At 56.3% G+C, this 21,294-nt stretch overlaps 2 protein-coding genes across 5 annotated transcripts in view; one reads left to right on the top strand and one right to left on the bottom strand.

The window, feature by feature from the left end:
• MEGF6 (multiple EGF like domains 6) overlaps nucleotides 1-3,384 on the bottom strand; it is a 101,679-nt gene extending 98,295 nt beyond the window's left edge. For 2 of the 4 annotated variants that reach the window (XM_061382963.1, XM_061382966.1), the window contains exon 1: nucleotides 2,997-3,380. In XM_061382963.1, the coding sequence (XP_061238947.1) occupies nucleotides 2,997-3,343 (347 nt within the window). In that variant the 5' untranslated portion in view covers nucleotides 3,344-3,380. Of the gene's footprint in view, nucleotides 1-2,996 lie in introns of all 4 variants that reach the window. The other 2 variants (XM_061382965.1, XM_061382964.1) reach the window with 2 other exon arrangements.
• A 13,800-nt stretch (nucleotides 3,385-17,184) lies between these two features.
• TPRG1L (tumor protein p63 regulated 1 like) lies at nucleotides 17,185-20,157 on the top strand. Its single transcript, XM_061382962.1, has 5 exons — nucleotides 17,185-17,518; nucleotides 17,644-17,735; nucleotides 17,813-17,989; nucleotides 18,854-19,007; nucleotides 19,643-20,157. The coding sequence occupies exons 1-5, from the start codon at nucleotides 17,315-17,317 to the stop codon at nucleotides 19,835-19,837; spliced, it is 822 nt and encodes a 273-aa protein (XP_061238946.1). The 5' UTR covers nucleotides 17,185-17,314; the 3' UTR covers nucleotides 19,838-20,157.
• Nucleotides 20,158-21,294: the final 1,137 nt, after the last annotated feature.

Genomic DNA, 21,294 nt, shown 5'->3' with positions numbered 1-21,294 from the left:
TATCGGGAGCAGAGCAGGGCTCCTGGAGCTGCAAGGGTAGGAGTGAGACACGTCCCTCCAGGGTGGGCAGTTCCTGGACCCCAAGAACTAGACGCCAGGGTGAAGAGGTGAGGACGAAACCAGGGCACAGGGCAAGGGAGCCAGCCATGCACACGCAGCTGGGGAAGCCTGACTGCACACACCCCCGGGTCTAGGAGGGGGCTGGGTTGCTGAGAAGTGTCTCTGTCCTGTCTGTTTTTACAGGCTCCATTTTTTAGTGGCCTCCTGGCTTGGATGCAGTATGCACGAGGGGACGCTTGGCGCTCTGAGCTTGGACGAGCCCAGGTCCAGCCTTGAGGTCCCAAGGACGCTGTGACCCGGGCAGACCACCCTCAGACACCCAGGTCCTCCCACTGGACAAATGGAGAAATGATCGCAACGTCAAGCTCACGCCCGGCACCAAACACACAGCCTGGCCTGGCACAGGGCGGCTGGTGAGGGGAGTGCCCCTTCCCTGCCTTCTCCCTCCACCCAGCACAGCCTCTGCCCCCAGGAGAGGCGGACAGGCAGGGCCCAGTGACTGCGAGCTGCTCACAGGCCATGAAAGTACAGTTCAGCTTTCAAGCTCCCTGACCAGTGAGCAGGGGCCTTCGAATGGCCAGAGGAAGCCTCAGCGAATGGGGACCATGCAGTGCTCAGGGCCAGTGGGTTCAGGAGTTGCTTGTAAGAGGGGACTTGAGCTTGGAGGGCCTGTTCCTCTCCAGGTGGGAGGGGTCAGTCTAATGAGCTGATTCTGGAGTACTGGACATTTTCCTAGCACAGCTGCCCAGAGGACTCCAGCCCCAGGGAAGCAGGGCTGTGAGAAGATGCCTTGTCTGAGCCTTGCAGCCTTGGGCTGAGGTAGGTCAGAGCTCCCTGTGCTCAGACACTGCTCCCACAGCCCTGTCTTGACCAGCCCAGCACACTGTCAGCAGTCAGCCCAGGCCCTGGAGAGAAAGGCCAGCATCTTTCCGTAGCAGAAGAGGTTCACTTCGGAGATGTAATTAAGTAAATAAATAAGCATTGTCTCATTTGGAATCTGGACCCATCAGCCAGCAAGAGCCAAAGGACCAGCCACATCACCCCTGCAGGTCCCCAGGGTCTCAGAGCCACCAGTAAGTGGGAACCCCCCTTAGAGCATCCTCCCGCCTCACCTTCCCACAGGCCCATCATAGGATTGTTGAGCCAGCCAGGGAGGGTGAAGCTGTCCGTGAAGGGAAGTGACACAGGGGTCAGGACCTTCTGGGGCCCTCACTGCTCTCCAGGCCCCACTTTTGGGGTGCAGGCAGCAAGGAGCCAATTCTGGGGCCTCCAAGGGCCCACTGGCTCCTGCCTCCTTTCTGGGCAGAATGAGCTGCAGGATGGGCCCATTCATAAGGTTTCTCAGAAGTCTAGCAAAAAAGCACCCCCAATCATTCAGCCAGCCAGCACTCTCACTGTGGTGCCACTGAGGGTCTGGGAAGGTGGCAGGTGCTTACAGACATGACTGGGAAGGTCTGCTCCCAGGCAGCAAGGAAGTCAACATGACAGGGGGCATCTGAGAGTGGAGTGACTGCGCCCCAGGACAAGAAACATGGGCACAGGCCCCAGAGGGCAGCCACCCCCCCACACACACAGGTGGGAGGCTCCCCAGGAGGAGGACTGGTGGGCGGGGCCTTGAAGGGTCTGAAGAGTGGAGGTGAGGGGCCAGGAGGAGGCTTTGGGAAAAGTGAGCAGAGGAAGTCTGAACTCTCCTGCAGTCCTCTGCCAGCTGGGAGAAAGCCCTCCCAGGGCTGGGTGAGCCCTGGCTGAATGGGTATACCTCAAAGGACAGGTTCACTCCCCGGGGTCGGGGAAGGGCAACCAGTGGTCCCCACCAGCCCACAGGGGCAGAAGCCCCTCTTAAGAGCAGAGTCCTCTGTTCAGCATCCACCCTGACCAGCACCCAGGGATTCTGGGGAGCCTGGGCCGACCACGTGAAGAGCAGGCAGGCTGAGAGGCCACCACTTCCCCTGGACAAACTAAACTCCCTGGGGTCACAGCAAAGAGCAGTGTCAGGGGAGAAGTCACGTGGAGAGTAGGGCCTCAGGCCCCAGATCTGCTCCTTTAAAAGGCCACAGAAGAATCTTTCTTGGAGTAAAGCAAGACCCCGGGGGCCTGGGGGCATGGATTTGCCCCCTCCCCAGCTCTGCCTGGAAGCCTGTCCTTTCAGTCTGGAGAGCCAGGTGCACCCAGCCCTCAGGGCTGGCGGAGCCCGGCACAGGAAGCCCCCGCCAAGGCCCCTCGCAGTCCTCCTGTAGCCCCTCAGCAGCCTTTCCAAGCTCCGAGGGCCCCAGGCCCAATACCCTGCGGAGAGCGCGGGGCGCCAGCAGGCCCTCCCCCCACCCTCCTCCTCCAGACCGTCTCACTTCGCACCAGTTTTCCTCTGAGGCCAACACAAGGATCGATTTGCTGTTTAAAAGAGACCGCTAAAACGGCCCGCTGAGGAATCATCTTTCAAAATTAAATTCATCTCGGCTGGCTCCCTGACCCTCTCTTCCTGCCCATTCTGTAACTGAATTCCTTCTCCTGTCTCCCAGCCCCAAAGCCCGCATATTTAACACAGAAACCAAGCCCAAGCGGCCCCCTGTCTGGGCACAGGACCCCGGCCCCAGGAGACAGGCTCTGGAAGGAAGTGGGCACGCGCTGCTTCCTCTCAGCCTTCTCCAAGCTGCCCGGCCAGACCTGCCCAGACTCCCTCACCTCGCGGGGCGCCGATTCCTCCCAACGTGCAAACCCGCGGTCAGAGTTCAGGCAGACGAAGAAGGGGAAGGGGAGAGGCCGGGTGGCCCTACCACGGAGGCTCCCCCAGACCCAACCCCCGATCCTTGTCTCTTAACCTCCCCCTCCCCAGTTAAGGCAAAGAGCCCATGGTTCTTAGGGACCCGGGGGAAAAGCCGCCCAAGACTCGGGGTCTCCGGACGTCCCTCCAGCCTCCCGCGCCCGCCCCGGCTACTCACATGCCCGGTTGCAGGCGGAGCAGGGCGCCGGCGCCCGTGGGTACTGCGGGGAGCAGCAGCACCAGGGCCAGGGCCACGGCGCGCCCCGCCGCCCCCGCCTCCGGAAGGAAAGGCATAGTGCCCGCGGCGTCGCGCCGGGTCCCTCCTACGGTCCCGCGCTCACAGGCAGCCCAGGCGGGCGCTCGTAGCCGCCTCCTCCACGTGCGCCATGGCCCGGGGGACCCGGCGGGGGCAGCCACAGGTGCCGCGCCCGGTCCCGCCGAGCGTGAGGTCGCCGCAGGTGGGCAGGGCCCCGGTTTCGAGCCCGCGCTGGAGGGCAACGCGGAGTCCTGTGCGCCTGAATGCATCCAGCCAGATACCCGCCCCGGCGCGGGGAGCCCAGTGCACTTCAAGCCCGGCGAGGGAGAAGCGGCCCACCTCCGCCACGCCCCCTGCTCCGACCCCAGCCCCGACTCCGCCCACCGCCCAGACATACCCGATCCCTCCTACCCCGGTCTCGCCCCGCCCCCGGCACACCCCCGGGCGCAGACCCCGGCCCACACCCCGTCCTCGCCCAGACGCTCCGCCCCAGCCCCGCCTTCCTCGGCCCACAGCCCCGCCCACAACCCGCCTAGGTCCTCGCCCCCACCCCCTCGCTGCCCACTCGCGCTTCCCCCTCCTCTCCGGCTGAAAGTCCCAGGTTCGTGAGACTCGGGAGACCAAAGGTGGAGCAGCAGAGATCTCGCCCCTCACCCGTGGAAAGGCAGTCCTCCAGGACGCTGGGCCCCAGCCCCTCGTTATCCTGGGGGAGGTGGGTCTCTGTCGGGCCAGTCCCGCCGCCACCCTGCTGCACGAATGGGGAAACTAAGGTCAGAGCGGAAGCAGCCAGCACCCCCAAGTCGCCCCTAATAAACTGCAGATCCTGGAACTGGACAGGGCGAGCTGTCTCTGGGACCTTCACTAAACCTGTGCAGCTAAGAAAACCACTGGATCTCGGAGAGTAGAGAGAAGTCCGGCCAGTCCAGCAGCCCCTCAAGGTGTCTGGGTCAACACGACCAGACGGTGATTTATCTCCTTCTGGACACTGGACGCCCAAGGTCAAGATGCTGACTCTCTGGGTTCCTGGGGAGGCCCTCTTCCTGACCTGCAGAGACTGCCTCCTGGTGTGAGCTCACCTGGGGGGCAAAGGGGTGAGAGAGACAGCAGCTCTGGTGTCTGCTTCTTAGACAAAGCCAGACACCTGGGACCAGGGCCCCACCCCATTGCCTCATTTAACTATAGTCACCCTCCTTGGGCTTCCCTGGTGGCTCAGCTTGTAAAGAATCCTCCTGCAATGCGGAAGACCTGGGTTCCATCCCTGGGTTGGGAAGACGCCCTGAAGGGAAAGGCTACCTACTCTATTATTCTGGCCTGGAGAGTTCCATGGACTACATAGTCAATGGAGTCTCAAAGAGTCGGACACAACTGAGGGACTTTCACTTTCACCTCCTTAAAGGCCAGGCTCCATATACATTCACATTGAGGAGTAGGGCTTCAACCTGTGGATAAGCAGAGACATTACTTTGCCTAGAGAGGTCCATGTGGTCAAAGCTATGGTTTTTCCAGTAGTCATGTATCAATGTGAGAGCTGGACCATAAAGAAGGATGAGCACTGAAGAATTGATGCTTTTGAACTGTGGTGTTGGAGAAGACTCTTGAGAGTCCCTTGGACTGCAAGGAGATCAAACCGGTCAATCAATGGTAAAGGAAATCAACCCTGAATATTCATTGGAAGGGCTGATGGTGAGGCTGAAGCTCCAATACTTTGGCCACCTGATGGGAAGAGCAGACTCATTTGAAAAGACCCTGATGCCGGGAAACATTGAGGGCAGGAGAAGAAGCGGACGAAAAAAGATGAGATGGGTGGATGGCATTACCAACTTGATGGACATTAGTTTGAGCAAGCTCCAGGAGATGGTGAAGGACAGAGAAGCCTGGTGTGCTGCAGTCCATGGGGTCAGAAAGAGTCGGACATGATTGAGCGACTGAACAAAAAAACAGTTCAGTCCACAGCAGGGTGATTTCACCATCTTCTGAAACCACAAACACAGGTCAGCACCCCTGCTCGGTGATGCCCCAGACATGGTCCTGTGTGCCCTCTGCTCAACCTCACCCCCCACCCCTCACTGGCATCCCAGTGGCAGGACTGGTCCACCCTAGGGCCCATGCTCCTTCTGGGTTCCCTGACACCTGGTATCTTACGAGCCTGCCCTAAGAGAGCCCTCGAGTTCCCGAGTGAATGTGAGGCCCTGCCTGGGGTTCGAGTCCCTCCACCAGAGAGTTTCCTCGTGGCCCACCTGCTGTCTACCTTCAAAGACCTGACCCCCCCTCCCCTCCAGAGCTGTACTTGGCATGAAACAGCTGGCTAAGTGTGCATTGAATGAGTGAGTGAGCAGCTTCAACTGTTCACCAGCTCCTCGAGGGACCCCATCCCAGCCCCCTCAACATAGGCTGAGGGGGCTGCATCCTTTCAGAACCTTCTCTGGCTCCTCAGAGGAGGGAGGAAAGAATCTGGGTGGGTCCTGTGGGTTAAAATGGAGGCTGCTGATGGGAGGGTCCCCAAGTGTGAAGGGCCCTAAAACAAATAAGATGGGTCCTTCTGTAAGAAAAGAACGGAAGTGAATTAAATAGTAGATATGTGTTCATTGTTGTTGTTCAGTTGCTAAGTCATGTTCGACTCTTGTGCCTTGTGAGCTGTAGCCCACCAGGCTCCTCCGTCCATGGGATTCCCCAGGCAAGAATCCTGGAATGGGTTGCCATTTCCTTCTCCAGGGTATCTTCCTGACCCAGGGATCAAACTCGTGTCTCCTGCATTGGTATGCAGATTCTTTACCACTGAAGCCCACATATGTGTTTCGTACACTTTTATAAATGGACTTAACTCAAACAACCTTTTTAGTAATCCATCTAATTAGAATGCAATAAATATTCCCTAAGAATTTTCCATCTTTGTCCATTTTCATGATAAAGTGACAGTTTATGGGACATTGCAAACATTTTCCTGGTCTGTAGTTTCAGTCTTGGGGTAGTTGGTGATGCTTCCAGACAATGTAGGTTTCTGAGTGTGTGTCCCCAAGCCTACAGTCTGCCCTGCTATTTCCCCGGTGCCTAGAGATAGGCACTGAGTTGGGGAAGATCAGAAATACAGTTTTCTTTCTGTATGTCACCTTGGCATGCAAGAAGGCTTTCTTATCTCTCCTTGCTATTTTCTGGAACTCTGCGTTCAGTTGAGTACATCTTTCCCTTTCTCCTTTGTCTTTCACATCCCTTCTTTTCTCAGCTATTTGTAAGGCCTCCTCAGACAACCACTTTGCCTTTTTGCATTTCTTTTTCTTGGGGATGGTTTTAGTCATTGCCTCCTGTACAATGGTACAAACCTCTGTCCATAGTTCTTCAGGCACTCAACCTACAAAATCTAATCCCTTGAATCTATTTATCACCTCCACTGTATAATCATAAGGGATTTGATTTAGCTCATACCTGAATGGTCTAATGATTTTCCCTACTTTTTCAGTTTAAGCCTGAACTTTGCAATAAGGAGCTCATGATCTGAGCCACAGTCAACTCCTGGTCTTGTTTTTGCTGACTGTATAGAGCTTCTCCATCTTCGGCTACAAAGAATACAATCAATTTAATTTCATTAGAGGTCAATTGGTGATGGTCATGTGTAGAGTGGTCTCTTGTGTGGTCAGAAGAGGGTGTTTGCTGACCCTCTGTTGACCAGTCTGTTCTCTTAACAAAACTCTGTTAGACTTTGCCCTGCTTCAATTTGTACTCCAAGGCCAAATTTGTCTATTATTCCAGGTATCTCTTGACTTCCTACTTTTGGATTCCAGTCCCCTGTGATGAAAAGGACATCTTTTTTTGGTGTTAGTTCTAGAAGGTCATGTAGGCCTTCATAGAGCCAATCAACTTCAGGTTCTTTGGCATTAGTGGTTGGGGCATAGACTTGGAGGCAGTCTTGGTTTGCTTTGGAAACAAACTGAGATCATTCTGTCATTTTGAGATTGCACTCAAGTACTGCATTTCAGACTCTCTTGTTGATTATGAGGGCTACTCCATTTCTTCAAAAGGATTCTTGCCCACAGTAGTAGATATAATGGTCATCAGAATTAAATTCACCCATTTCCGTCCATTCTGGTTCACTGATTCCTAAGATGTCTGTGTTCACTCTTGCCATCTCCTGCTGGACTACTCCAATTTACCTTGATTCATGGACCTAACATTCCAGGTTCCTATGCAATATTGTTCTCTACAGCATCAGACTTTACTTTCACCACAAGACACATCTGCAGCTAAGCATCGTTTCTGCTTTGGCCCAGCCGCTTCATTCTTCCTGGAGCTATTAGTAATTATCCTCCAATCTCCCCAGCAGCATACTGGACACCTTCCAATGTGGGAGGTTCATCTTCCAGGGTCACACCTTTGTGCCTTTTCATACTGTCCACAGGGTTCTCACAGCAAGAGCGCTGGCGTGGTTTGCCATACCCTCCTGCAGTGAGCACGTCCTGCAGACGGCCCTGCACAGCACAGCTCAGAGACTCACTGAGGCACACAAGCTGCTTCGCCGTGACAAGGGTGAAATCCATGAAGGGACCCGCTTTACCCTTATTTAACTGCAAATTATGCTGGGAATTTTCACCCATCTTTCTTCCAAATAAACTTTGGAATCCCTTATCCAGCACTTTCAAAGTTGCTTCAGACTTTTCATTAGAATTTTGTTAAACATACTCATTAATTCCAGAAGATCTGGCATCTTCATAGTGATCCAACTCGGAGAAAGTCAAGAAGCGTGGGGGGGAGATTTACTCTGACAGTGGAGGCGATGTGCATTCCTCACCAGTCCACTGAAGCCCTCCGGTCCCCACGCCTCACCCACGTGGCCTCCATAGGCTAAGGCTTTACTCTCTTTGAGCTGGAGCTGGGTTGCAGGGGATGGAATTCTGCTCAGTCCAATTTCCCATCTCCGAGGCCACTAGACCAACTATAGCCAAACCTCCCAACTCCAGCCTAGGATCACTGGCTCAGTTTACAAGGTGCAGACGGGAAGCTGGTAGTCAGGATCCCGAGTGTTTGCAGGGACACAGGCCCAGAAGGCGCCCCGAACGTGAGCCTTTTATGAAGAGCACTTTTAAAAGACACTGCTTGTTGATGTTTTGGTCCCATTCTTTGCTGGAAATGATAAAAATAGCCTTTGGCCCAAGGGAAATAAGGTGGGGCGGAGGAAGAGGCGTGCTCCCAGCCTAGCTGGCCCCTCACACAGCCACCTGCTCCCTCTCCCACGCCAAGCTGCAGCCCCTCACCTCCTCGGTGGCGCCCAGTCCCAGGAAATTGGAAGACAGGGTCCTGCAGAGATGGCCTAGCACAGCCTCTGCAGCTCCCTGAGCTGGACTTGTTGGCAATCCAAGAGAAGAATCCAGTATTCTGTCTGAATTTTTACAGACACCTCTCCTTGACAGGAGAGTAAGCAAATTACTTAGTGCCAAAGGCATTTTCAGGTTCCAGAAGAGAGGGCCTGGTATAAGCAGTGTCCACAGGGGGTTGGGCGCCTGCGATAGTGTGTGTGTATGTGTAGGGGGAAGCCCACCATTTCCCACTGGGAGGGGACCTCAAATCCAGTATCACCCCTCTCTGGACCAGATGACGAGTTAAGCAGGGCATCCAAAACCCTACGCCAAACGCCTCTCCAGCCAGATGGATGCTCTCAGGCTCTGCTTCCAGAGTCTAGTTCTAAACCTCCTCTTTCACCCCCAAGAGAGACTGACACCAAAGAGGCCACCCACGCAAACACAGTCAGGCTGTGCGACGGGGCCGGAGAGGGTGGGTGGGCCAGGATTCTGGAGCAGACGCCAGGGTCAGGGCCCCTCTACTGTGCAGCCCTGGGTGACGCCCAGTGCCTCTCTCAGCCTCCATCCACGTGGTGGGCCAGGAACGGCAGAGTATTGGCCCAGAATCCGGTTCCTGCTCGGCCACTGATCTGATGGCCTATTGGCTGGACAGCAAGTTGACTACTGCTCAGTGGACAGACAGGCTTGGCTCGCCCCCTTCACCCTTCCCTCCCTTTACCTGGGGGTGAGGGAAGGGGCATCAAGAAGGGGGTTACAGATCCCTGCCAACCTTGCGAGCAGAAAACCACCCACTCATGCACCAGTGCCAGATTGAGCTGTATCCCCTGAAAAGTCATCTTTCTAAGCCCTGGCCCCCAGGACCAGCAAATGTGACCAGACATGGGAAAGGGGTCTCTGTAGATATAAGTTAAGGATATCAGAAAGAAACTGCCCTGGACTTACCCTCAGCCCAACGACAGGTGTCCTTGTAAGAGAAAGAGGGAACTTCCCTGGTGGTCCGGGGCACAGGTTTGACCCCAGGTCAGGGAACCAAGATTCCACACGCCGCACAGCCAGAAATAAATAAATAACAAATAAATACAAGTCCAATCTGAGGTTCCTTAAGGAAGCTTCCAGAAAGAAGATACTTAGAAGGAGGCGACCTGAGACACAGGGAGACATCAGGGCAGCATTGTGGCCACATGCAGGCAGGATGGGAGGGGCACACCCACAAGCCCAGGGACGCAGGAGACTGCAGCCACCACCAGAAGCTGGGAGAGGAGCACAGAGAAGACACTCCCTGCAGCCTCCAGAGGGACCAGCCTGGCTGCTCCTCCTTCTCAGGCTCCAGCCTCCAGACTGTGAGAGAGCAGCTTTCCTTCATTTTGACACCCAGATTGTGGTCGTTTCTCACAGCAGCTATAGGGCACACGTACAGCCGTGACAAGGCGGCCCAGCGCCTGCCCTGGGAGCCCACAGAGGAGGTGGCAGAGCACGGGGCATGCCAGGGGGCCCTTCCTGCCTGCCTACTCAGAAGCACATGTCCTTGGGGGCAGGCAAAGGCTCCTCCTGACACCGAGTCTGGGAGACACGGGAATTTGCTGTTGCTGGACACACTCCCCACGGTGCAGCCCTGGCATTTCTCGGAAACAGTCAATATGTGTCCCCCTTCCTGTCACCCTTTGACTCCCATGCTGACCAGAACCAGGGCAGATGCCCCAGTCCCAGTCAATGACCTTTCCAAGAACTCCTGGCCCCCAACCCTATCCCAGTATCACCCAGTGACCCTCCTGAACCCACTCGCCCAAGGGCAGCACATCCATGTGGCCAGACCTTCCCTGGGTTCCATCTTCACACCTCAGCTCCCGCCAGATGGGCACAGGGCACTAGGGGCTCCTGGGCGTGGTGAGGTGGACAGCAGAGTGTGGGCAGAGGGAGCCAGTCCTCTCCATCAGAGTGCAGGACATGATGAAAGTTACCATGGAGATGACTCAGCCTTTAGACACTGCAGTACTGTGTCCATGTCTTCCTGTCTCCCCATGTCCTGCTCATATGCCTTAAAGTCAGGATGTCTGGAAGCCCGCCCCCTCCTTGCCCAAGGCCAGGGCTTCCCCCAACCCTGTCTGCTGGACGGGGTGTTTGTTTGTTGAAAGAAATCTACTAAAGATCAAGAGCAGTCTCCCCAGTGCACCACACGGCAGCTCTCAGGTGGGTCTCCAGGGCCAGGGCAGCCAGCAAACACTGTCCGGCCTCTGACCAGCCCTGAGTCCACAGCCTGGTTCCCCAGGAGAGACAGGCCTCGCCCAGAGGGCAGCTGTCTCTGGAAGGTGAGTGTGGCCCACAGAGTAGTCCCTGGGCTCTGCCTTAACCTCTGATGCAGAGCCCCAGAACCCCTGGAACCCTGGCAGCTCTGAGGTCCTGCCCCTGCAGTTCCCACAGGCGTGCGCCTGACCTCCCTTTCCATCAGAAGCAGACGTCAAAGGTGAGATCCTTGGATTTGGTAAAAAACCAAACAAACAAACACTAAGCCACAACATCTGGAGTTAAAAATCCACACTTCCAGCTGAGACTTGGCGGCCTTCCACTCACCTGGGGAAGAGATGACCATCATCTATTTGCTAACGGACACCCAGGCGCAGGACGCTGCTCTGAAGGCCCCGTGTGGGCAATCCTGCCACCTGCTGGTGGGAGCGGGAACAGCCTTTCAATGGTCCCAAGAGAGAGGCAGTGCAAACCTAGGGGGACGCAGCTCGGGAGGGGCAGCCACAGCCAGACCCGGCAGGAGTTCCCTCCCGTCGACGACCACTGTGTGCAGATGGACAGCGCTGAGCACCAGCTGAGCCCCCTCGCTGTTAGCACGTGCCCACCCCTCTCACAGGGAGAACTGCGTCACCTCCCTAGTCACACTAGAGTCCTAACCGCTGCCACTCAGGATCCGTGGCCGTGTTTGGGGGTGGAGTCTTTCAGTATCCGTGGCCATGTTTCGCGGTCTTTGCAGGTGTCATCAGGTTAAGATGAGGTCACCTGGGCGGGCCTGAGTCCAACATGGAAGAGGGGAGAGAGTTATCAGGAGGAGGAGGGGGTATCAGGGTGACCTGGCCACCTGCTCAGGACCTCTGGCAGCCGCCAGGGGCTGGAAAGGGCAGCAGAGAGTTTCCCCTACAGGTTTCAGGGGGATCATGGCCCTGCAGACACCTGACCTTGGATTTCCGGCCTCAGACTGTTGTTAAAACACCCCCATCTGTGGTACTTTGGGATGATGGCCCCATGAGGTCAGCACAACAGCTGGTGCCAGGTGTCCAACGGATGCTCAGTGACCAACCCAGCCATCTCTCGAGTTTGTGGATGTTCAAGTTACCTGCCCCACCCCCTCCACATCCACTAAAGGCTCAGACACCCGGTCAGCATCTTCACTGTCATGCCTACTCCTGCCAGCATCCTGGGAACTCAGGGCCCACCCTCTGTCCGTTCCTGGCCCCTGCTCACCCATCACTGGGCACCCAGTCCCAAGACCAAGACTCAGTCCATGTTCCCCTGCAGAGCGCTGTCTCTGTGACACTTCTGACTCCAGCACCCACTGTAGCCTCTGGCGTCCAGACGTCAGACCCTGTTCTCCATCCCTCCACACTGCTGGTTTCAAAACCAGCTACACGCCAGGGCAGCAAGAGACCGAAGGAAGAGGCAGACGCTCCAGATGGGCCGGGGGCAGGTTGACAAACAGGGAATTTGCTCCTGAGGCTTGTCTTGGGCACTGTAGTTCCAGTGGGTCTCCACACCCACCTGCCAGATCATAAAAGTTCACGCAGAGGCCTTCATGGGGCTCAGTCACGTGACTGTGGTCTCACAGGCACCTCACTGTCCTATGGCTGCTTCTGAATATCTTAAGGACATCTTAAGATGTTCAAGGAGCTTCCTGATGAAGGAAATCCTCACGTGCCAAGGTCTGGGGAAGTCATTCTGGCTCATACAGGAGCTAGCCTGAATCTGATGCCAACTAGAACAGCCTGTTTGTGGCAGGTCATATGTCTGCTTTAATTATTTTTTATAATTTTATTTTTGACTGTGCTGGGTCTTCCCTGCTACCTCAGCTTTTCTCCAGTTGCAGTGAGCGGGGGCTACTCTCTAGCTGCCGTGTGCAGGCTTCTCATTGCAGTGGCTTCTCTTGTTGCAGAGAGCAGCTCTAAAGAGCGCAGGCTTCAGTAGTTGCGGTTCCCAGGCTCCAGAGCACGGGCTTGGTTGCTCCGCGGCATGTGGGGCCTTCCTGGACCAGGTATCAAACCCGATTCCCCTGCATTGGCAGGCAGGTTCTTTACCACTGAGCCACCAGGGAATTCCTGTCTGCTTTAATCCCTGGTGGCTCAGACAGTAAAGCGTCTATCTACAATGCGGGAGACCCGGGTTCAATCCCTGGGTTGGAAAGATCCCCTGGAGAAGGAAATGGCAATCCACTCCAGTACTATTGCCTGGAAAATCCCATGGACAGAGGAGCCTGGTAGGCTACAGTCCATGGGGTCGCAAAGAATCGGACATGACTGAGCGACTTCACTTTCACTTTAATTATTAAAGGAAACATTGACCAGAAGTAAAGACTACCCATGTTAAAAATGAAGATTAAACACCTCCCCTTGTGGGACACCAATGCTGGTTACTCCCTCCACAATAAGACTCCCTTCCCAGTTGCCAAGGCCACACTGAAGCCCTGTGTATGTGCCGATCTGTTTTTTGAAACCTTGAAGAAATGTCTCCCTGACTCCTTTGATGCTCTCTGTTCTGACAAGACAGAAAACTGTGCTGAAAATCCTGCTTCTCTGGAGCAGTTCCTCTGAGTGATCTGACAGGCAGTCTTCCGGGCTACAGTTTGGCTCTTTTCTGTTCCTATATTAGATAGCTCAATGATTATTTTCGTCAACACTCCGATTGCCTGGGTCCAGCTTGAGAGTCAGCAGTGGTCCCATTCTCTCAATGACCTCCTCCCGGTCACCAGTGCCTATTAGATCTGCTGATGCCTCCGTCATACCAGAACTAGACTCAAGGTCCCCTCCATTGACCTTGCTGGGAAACTCTCCTACACATCCTGCAGGGGGCGCCAGGAGCAAGTGCCAGGCCCTGACCGCCCCGCCTGGGGCCGCTGGTCACAGAGCAGCCCTGAGGGGCAAGGACCAGGCTTGCTCACAGGCCCCAGTTTCTCTGCAGTGACACGGCCCCATGGCAGCATCCCGTAGGAGCTGGGACTCAGGACGCATGCAACATGCTGACGCTCTGGACGTGGCTTCCCTGTAGATAACAGCCCATCATCTCTGATCCGGGGGTCACCTGTCTTCCACAGCATCCCTGAAATCTTGGCAGCTTAGCCTGTCAGCTGACAACTGGGGTGCCATCCCTGACCCCTCATGGGCCTTGGCGAATACTCACTTATAGGAGCTTGTCCTCCCTTTTCCCCTTGTCTTCGGCCACAGCTGCCCAGCAAACTCCAGTCCAGCCACTGGCTTCTCCCATTCCCACCAGCTGCTGTGTGGAAGGCTCCACTGAGAACCTGCCTGAGGACTCCTGGCACTCCTGGTGGTCCCCACACCCACCTGAAACAACTCCTTTGCTCGCCACCGAAGAAAGCAGATGTCCCAGAACCGCTCCATGCTGCTCCCCCACTGCATCCGCACCCCACCACCTGTCCACCCGCAGCTCTCTCCATCTATCCCTGAGCAGGCGGAGCCCTCCTGCTCTAGGTAGACCCAAACCCCTGGGCTCTAGGTTCTGCCCACCAGCCTCCTCGAGAGCTGGGTCCATTCACACTGGCCTTTGTCCCGTTTCTTCAGCCCCGTCCTGTCCTTGACTCCACCGACGCCCACGAAGCACCTGAGCCAGGGATGTTCAGGTGTCTTTCTCGGCACCTGTGAGCTCGTTTGAGCCTCATGACAAACTGGGAGCCAGGTTGCATTATTCTTGCTCTCCAGACAAGGAGAGGGAGGCAGGAAGGTTAAGTACTGAGTTCAAGGTCACCATAGCTACGTGTGGATGAGCGGGCTGGGCCCTGTGGGGCTGGCTGTCCCACAGAAATGACCAGGCCTCTTCCATCCCCACACTGCTGCCGCCTGTCAGCATCACTGCTGTCCCCTCTTACTTCCTCCTCCCCACCTTCAGCCTCATCCTTTAAACCATGGCTCCTTCTCATCCCTCCTTCCTCGGCTGAGTTGACCCTGATCAAGGTCGTTGTAAAGTCATGCCATCAGCGCTCGATCGTGTCTCCCTGGTCATCGTGTCCTAGGGTGGGTGAGCACACATGGACTCCTAGTGAATCCAGTGGAGGACGGGTTTCCTCTGCCTGTTCTCATGGGCCACCAGCGGGGGGCAGGGGTGGGGGCGGGGACACAGGCCCTGCACTCCAGGGCTCTTCGTGACCTTTGCAAAGTGACAGCCTCTCTGGGACTGTTTTCTCCTTGGTTGAATGGGACGTGCACATGTGGGCGGAGCAAAGACGATATCTGCAGCACACGAGGCCCTGAGTAGCAGCTCAGCGAACAGCATGAACATGCTTAGCACTGAGCTGGCTCCAGGTCTGGCGGGGCACTGAGTCCCAGGTCCTCACTCACAGACTTCTTCCAACAGCCATAGGAAGCAGGAACTGTCATTATCTCCACTCAGTAAAAAAAAAGGAGACTGAGGCAGACAGGGCTTGAGGGTCCCAGTTCAGTGGACAGAAGCAGGGCAGCCGGGATTCAAGTCCCTATGGGGCCACTCGCCCAGCTGCCATTGCTGAGCCCCTGTACTGAGGGGACTCAGGAGAGGGGCCAGCAGGTCTCCTAAGCCCAACCGCTCAGGCTGACCCTCTGGGGCCTGATTCAGGCCCACCCTGCAGGGACCAGCAGAGCAGACTCAGCTGGAGGCTCTGGGTGCCAGAGAAAGCGGCTACCTCCCATTGGGTGTGACATGGCCCCTGGTCCCCCAGGGGCAGCAGTGGCTGTCCCTGCACCATCTCAGCAGGCTGGCGGGGCTAGAAGCCCTTTCCTGTCTCTGTACACTCAGCCATCTCTGAGCCCTTGGTCTTCCCAGGAAGTGAAGTACCAAAGCTGTTAATATTTCAGCATCTGTGATATTTTCATCCCTCCTGTTTCTGTGGATGACTATGTCCAGGTGGAGTGGTGAGGGGCTGCCAAGGACCTGCTGTATGCACAGCTCGGTGACCCCCCTTAACCTCCAGAGACGCCCTGGGAAGGCAGGCCAGCCACCCTAGAATCCTTCACAGCCCAGGAGCGCATCTGAGTCTGCAGAGCCAGGAGGGCCATGGCTGACCAGCCCGGCTATGCCAGCTATGCAGCCCCAGGCACCTGAGCGGCATTCTCCAGACCTGCTTCTCCAACTGCAGCACGTGTACAAGAGAGGGGTTACCTCCCCCAGCTCTTGTGAAATTCAAAGGATTGTGAATTTGGGGGTTATAAACTCCAAAGCGCAGTCATATGCCAAGGGCTGGTTTCTTGAAATTTCCTAATAGGGTATGCGCGTGTGCACGTGAGCACACACACACATACATACACACAGGATGACCTAACAAACACAAGTGAATTATACACAGGACACACACGCAGTAGGTGACTGTATGACACAGCAAAGAACTAGCAGTGAGTGTAGTTAATGGCAGTGCCTCCTTGGGAGGGGGCGCTAAACCCCAGTATCAGAGGATGGACACAGCAGGACTGAGGCAAGAAGCCTTTTGGGGTGGGGGGAGTAGCTGGAGCTGTGGCTACAGGCAGTGGAAGGACAAAATGACCAACCAGGTCAGGATCACAGGTGCTGACATTTAGGAGCAGCTGTAAACTGTCGCAGCTGCAGCCCTTGGGTTTCTAAGACAACGGGACAAGGTGGACGGAGATGAGGTTGCCTTGGGGCCTGTAGGCGCCAACACCAGGGAGCTGAGGTCCCCGGCAGGGACTGCGGAGGCCCAGGATGCCGCTAGCCGCAGGCAAGCTCACTCAGGACAAGAACACATCTAACTCTCGGGAGGACAAGCGCAGAGCGACAGCAATGAACCCTGGTTCGGCCCTCAATGGAGTGATGACGCCCGGTGCCTCCACCGTGTTCCCTTCCGTGGTGCAGGGTCGGAGCTCTGCTTCCCACGCCGCGGGGAGCACGTCTGCATTTAACACAGCGCTGGGGGCCATGTCCACGCTGCTGCATCCCTGAACCCGCGGTCAGAAAGGAGGAGGCGCTCAGAAAGGGGCTTTGCCCCGCCGGCCTCCTCTCCTCCAGTCCCCGAAGCCCGCGCTCCCCCTGCTGTGCAATGCGGACCCCTGGGAGGGGCAGAGCTAATCCAGGGGATGGTCACCCCGGGCGGGGGCGCGTCCAGGCGGCAGTCACCCCGGGCAGGTGTGACCAGGGAAGTGGTCTCCCCCTTCAGGGGTCCGCATCCAGGGGGCGGTCGTCCAGGGCGTAAGGCGAGTCCAGAGAAGTTATCAGCTCTAGCGGGGGGCGCGTCCAGGGCCCGGTCACTCTAGGCAAGGACAGGAGTCCCTCCCCGGAGATCCGCTGCACTTCAGCCGAACATGAATAGAGAAGCGTTGACCTGGTGCAGTAAGCACCTGACTACCCTCTCCCCGCTTGCCCTCCGCGTCGCCTTGGCAACCGGCCTAGGTCCCGCCCTTCCCCGGTAGCGTAAACAGGAAGTGAGCGTGAGCGCGGCGTGCGCTTCCGGCGCAGTGGCGGGGGCGGGGGGGTGGGGGGAGCGATTGTAACGGCGGCGAGCAGGGCCAATCGTGGAAGAAATCTGAGGGAAGAGCCAATCGTCAGGACCGGAGAGGGCGGGAGGGGACTCGAGACTGAGGCGGGACTGGCGAGGCGGAGCCAATCGCGCGGGCCGCGGTGCGGGGCGGGCCCTGGGGCGGGGCCGAGGGTCCGGCGGAGGTGGAAGTGGAGGCGGAGGTGGCGGCTACTACTGTGGCCGCGTCGGGTCCGGTCCGGGGTCGCTCGGCTGCGGGCGCGGTGATGCTGCAGCTGCGGGACTCGGTGGACTCGGCGGGGACGAGCCCCACGGCACTGCTGGCCGCCGGCGTGGAGGTCGGGCCGGGTAGTGGCGGCGGTGGCGGGGGGCGTCCGGGGGTGGGCACGCCGCTGCGACAGACGCTGTGGCCGCTCAGCGTCCACGACCCCACGCGCCGCGCCCGCGTCAAGGAGTATTTCGTGTTCCGGGTGAGGTTGGAGGTGGGGGCGGGGGCGGGAGAGGGCGTGGGCCTGTGGGGCCGGGGGCGGGGCGGGGCGGGCGAGCGGGCGGGACCTGTGGCGACCTCCGCCCCCGCTCCGCCCGCTCTGCGCAGCCCGGCACCATCGAGCAGGCGGTGGAGGAGATCCGCGTAGTGGTCCGGCCCGTGGAGGACGGAGACATCCAGGGGGTGTGGCTGCTGACCGAGTAAGGGGGCGCGCCCTGGGGAGGGGCCCGGGCACTTGTGCGCTCCGCAGCGCCGAGGTGACCGCTGCCGCCCGTAGGGTTGATCATTGGAACAACGAAAAGGAGCGGCTGGTGCTCATCACCGACCAGGCGCTCCTCATCTGCAAATACGACTTCATCAGCCTGCAGTGCCAGCAGGTGGTCAGGGTGGCCTTAAACGCGGTGGACACCATCTCCTACGGAGAATTCCAGTTTCCCCCCAAATCGCTCAACAAGTAAGTCTTTTCAACATAGAGCCCCTCTCTAGGGCCTTCTCAACAGCCCTTCCAAAACCAGCCCCCAGTGCACGTCTTGCTTTAATATCAGTGGAGTTTAGAATAGACCCGGGGGACTTCTGCCCAGCAGGGTGCATTAAAAGGCATTCTGGCACAAGAGACAGCTATTAGGCTGGTGGTAAATGAATTCAGGGTACGGTTAGCATAGGCCTGACACAGGTATTCTTCAGATAAGAGTGAACTCAGCACTTTATCCCTGCCAAGAAAGGATTGGCAGCTGTCATGTCAAACCCTGTTGTGGTTAATTTTTAAAAGAAAAAGGTAGCACATCTCTTTGGTTTACAGATACTATTGAAGATTAAATTTGGAAATGTTTAATGGACAACTTTCAAGAGCTGATCTTCATCAGTTAGGGAGCTTTCTGAAATATGAGAAACCTAGACATGAGTATACTCAGTTGAATTAAACAGTAAATTTTAGGGTTTTGATGTGGAGATTTGGGTAGGAAATTCAGGAAGATAAGTTCAAAATTCTAAACAACAATAAAGTATTCTGGGAAAAAGGATTTGAAGTTGGAAGAGTATTATTTGTTTAGTTAGAGCACTACATGTTAAACTTTATTAACCGTGTAAAGATTAGCCTAACTAAGTACTCAGTTTGTCGTGTCTTAAAGTGCTAAAAGCTGTCATTATTAGACATGACATTCCTGTCCAGACCCGCGGGTCCTTGGCTGTTGTGAAATGGCCATCATCAGTCTCATCTTCACCGGTGGGACCGCTTTTTGTTCCCACACCCAGCACCAAGCAGGTGCTCTGGGACACGGGCCTGCCTGTGAAGTCTGGTCCCTGTCTTCTGACCCTGCAGGCGAGAAGGCTTTGGGATTCGCATCCAGTGGGACAAGCAGAGCCGCCCGTCCTTCATCAGCAGATGGAACCCGTGGTCCACCAGCGTGCCATACACCACATTCATAGAACACCCGATGGCCGGTGTGGACGAGAAGACAGCCTCTCTGTGCCAAGTAAGGACACGGACGGCAGCAGCAGTGCTGCCCAGTGGGGACAGGCACCTTCCAGGCCTGCACTTTTCAGTATGGTGGCCACGTGGGGCTGCTGAGCACTTGAACGGTGGCTAAACTGAGAAAATAAACTTTTCAATTTTTAAAAGCTTTAGTTATGCTTAGATAGTCCTGTGTGGTAAGTGGGGACTGGTCAGTGTGGTGCTGTGACGTGGCCCCGGTGGCTGTGGTCATTTTGGAGAAGGGCCCAGAAGGGCTTCGGGGTGTGGCAGCTGACCCCCGCCCCTGCTAGAGCTGGGCAAGCTGTGCGCTCAGCAGGAGAGGAGGCCTGGGGGTGATGGGCATGGGGTATGGGACTGGGGACAGGCCCCCCACTTCCAGCCAAGTGCCTTTGCTTGCTGCCTGCCTGGTGGGTGGTGGGGAGGACCAGGTGGGTCCCCGTGGCAAAACGCCTTCGAGCGGAAGAGGGAGGTCTGTGAGGACTAGCTGTCGTCTGTCATGGGTGAGCCCAGAGATGAAAGCCACACCCAGGAGGTAAGCCCATGGGCCGCTGGGTGTGGCTGGGAAGGCCTCTTGTCCAGGGGTGGGGGACCTCGTGCAGATCGTCTGCTCAGACTCCATGTTTTCTCTCTTTGCAGTTGGATGGTTTCAAGGCTCTGTTAATCCAAGCTGTTAAGAAAGCCCAGAAGGAGAGTCCTTTGCCAGGCCAGGAGGGCGGAGTGCTGGTCCTGGAGTGTCCACTCCTCATTGAGACCTACGTGGGGCTCATGTCCTTCATCAACAACGAGGCCAAGCTGGGCTACTCCATGACCAGAGGCAAGATCGGCTTCTAAATGCTGCACGTGGGGCTCTTGCCAGGAGAGGCGGCCAGCAGGACTCTGGGAGTGACAGACCTTGGCCCAGCTCCCCTTCTGCCGGCAGGGTCAAGGCCCCCTACCTTCAGAGACCTGGGCACCACGAGTGCAATCAGGTGGACTGAATACTGTAGCTGGCTACTGGACAGATGGTCACGTGAGCTCCAGACACAGCAGAGGGAACCTGTCAGCATCCTGGCCAGGATCTCAGTCTTCAAGTCCCCTGTGTCTCCATTCGGCTCCCCGTGGTCCCTCCCCGCAAGCCCTGGAGCATGTTAACAATAAATGTCACGTGATTAGCTGTGTCGTTCGCTCCATCCAGGGATGTGCCTGGGACCGAGTGCCCGTTGTTGAAAGTGTGTGTACAGTTGGTGTCCAGTTTTGCATTTTGAGATTTAATCCATCTTCTTAAAGCTAATATGGAAGAAGCCAGCAGACCACCAGCTCAGCAAAAGTTGGCCTGCCTTGTCAGCTCCTGAATGGACTGTTGCTTTTGTGGAAATGCGTGGTTGACCTAAAGTCACACTTCTGCTAAATCTATGCTAAGTCGCTTCAATCGTGTCCAACTCGGTGCAACCCCATAGACGCCAGCCCACCAGGCTCCCCCGTCCCTGGGATTGTCCAGGCAAGAACACTGGAGTGGGTTGCCATTTCCTTCTCCAATGCATGAAAGTGAAAAGTGAAAGTGAAGTCGCTCAGTCATGTCCGACCCTCAGCAACCCCATGGACTGCAGCCTTCCAGGCTCCTCCGTCCATGGGATTTTCCAGGCAAGAGTACTAGAGTGGGGTGCCATTGCCTTCTCCAAAATTTATCTATATTGTGTGAATAATACTGATGGCGTCTTTCTCAGGCCCACCCAAAAACTTCCCAGAAAATTATTTTAAGACAACTCATTTGTTTGAGAAAGTCACATTGGTAAGTTCTTTGCACATGATGCTGACATCTCTGTTAGGTTTGTCCTGTCATGGCATATTTTAAAAAGGAATTGCTTAATTTGCCTTTAAGGAAGCGCTTTCAGAAAGGAACCATGTTAGTCTCCTGAAGCAGCCTGCCCCACCTCAGTTCCTGCTGCTCCGTGCAGATCCCAGTCCGTGGGCAGTCATCGCTCACCGCCCCCGTCCATCCACAGTGGTCTGACTGCTGGCCCCCAAGTTCTTTCCTCCTCACTGCCCAGGCTGGCAGAGCTCTAGTCAGCATGGATGTGATGATCCTGATGCAGGGGCCACAACTCTGCCTGGGTCTTGATCTTTTGCTTTTGGTCTTCTAGTAAAGACATTTATAATCCAGTGATTGTTGTTCCTTTTTTAAAGTAGGCGCAACAACCAAGAAAGGGTCTTGTTTGGTGAGAGCATCTTAGAGCTGAGATGTTCTCCGCACTGGATTTGACCCCGGCCATGTGCACTGCGGGGATTTGCACAGCCTACTCCTTTCACAG

This window comes from Bos javanicus, chromosome 16 (genome assembly GCF_032452875.1).
Source record: "Bos javanicus breed banteng chromosome 16, ARS-OSU_banteng_1.0, whole genome shotgun sequence".
NCBI classification, from domain to species: Eukaryota; Metazoa; Chordata; class Mammalia; order Artiodactyla; family Bovidae; genus Bos; species Bos javanicus.
Note: the sequence above shows the minus strand (reverse complement) of the source record. Positions and strands in the feature narration are given on the sequence as shown.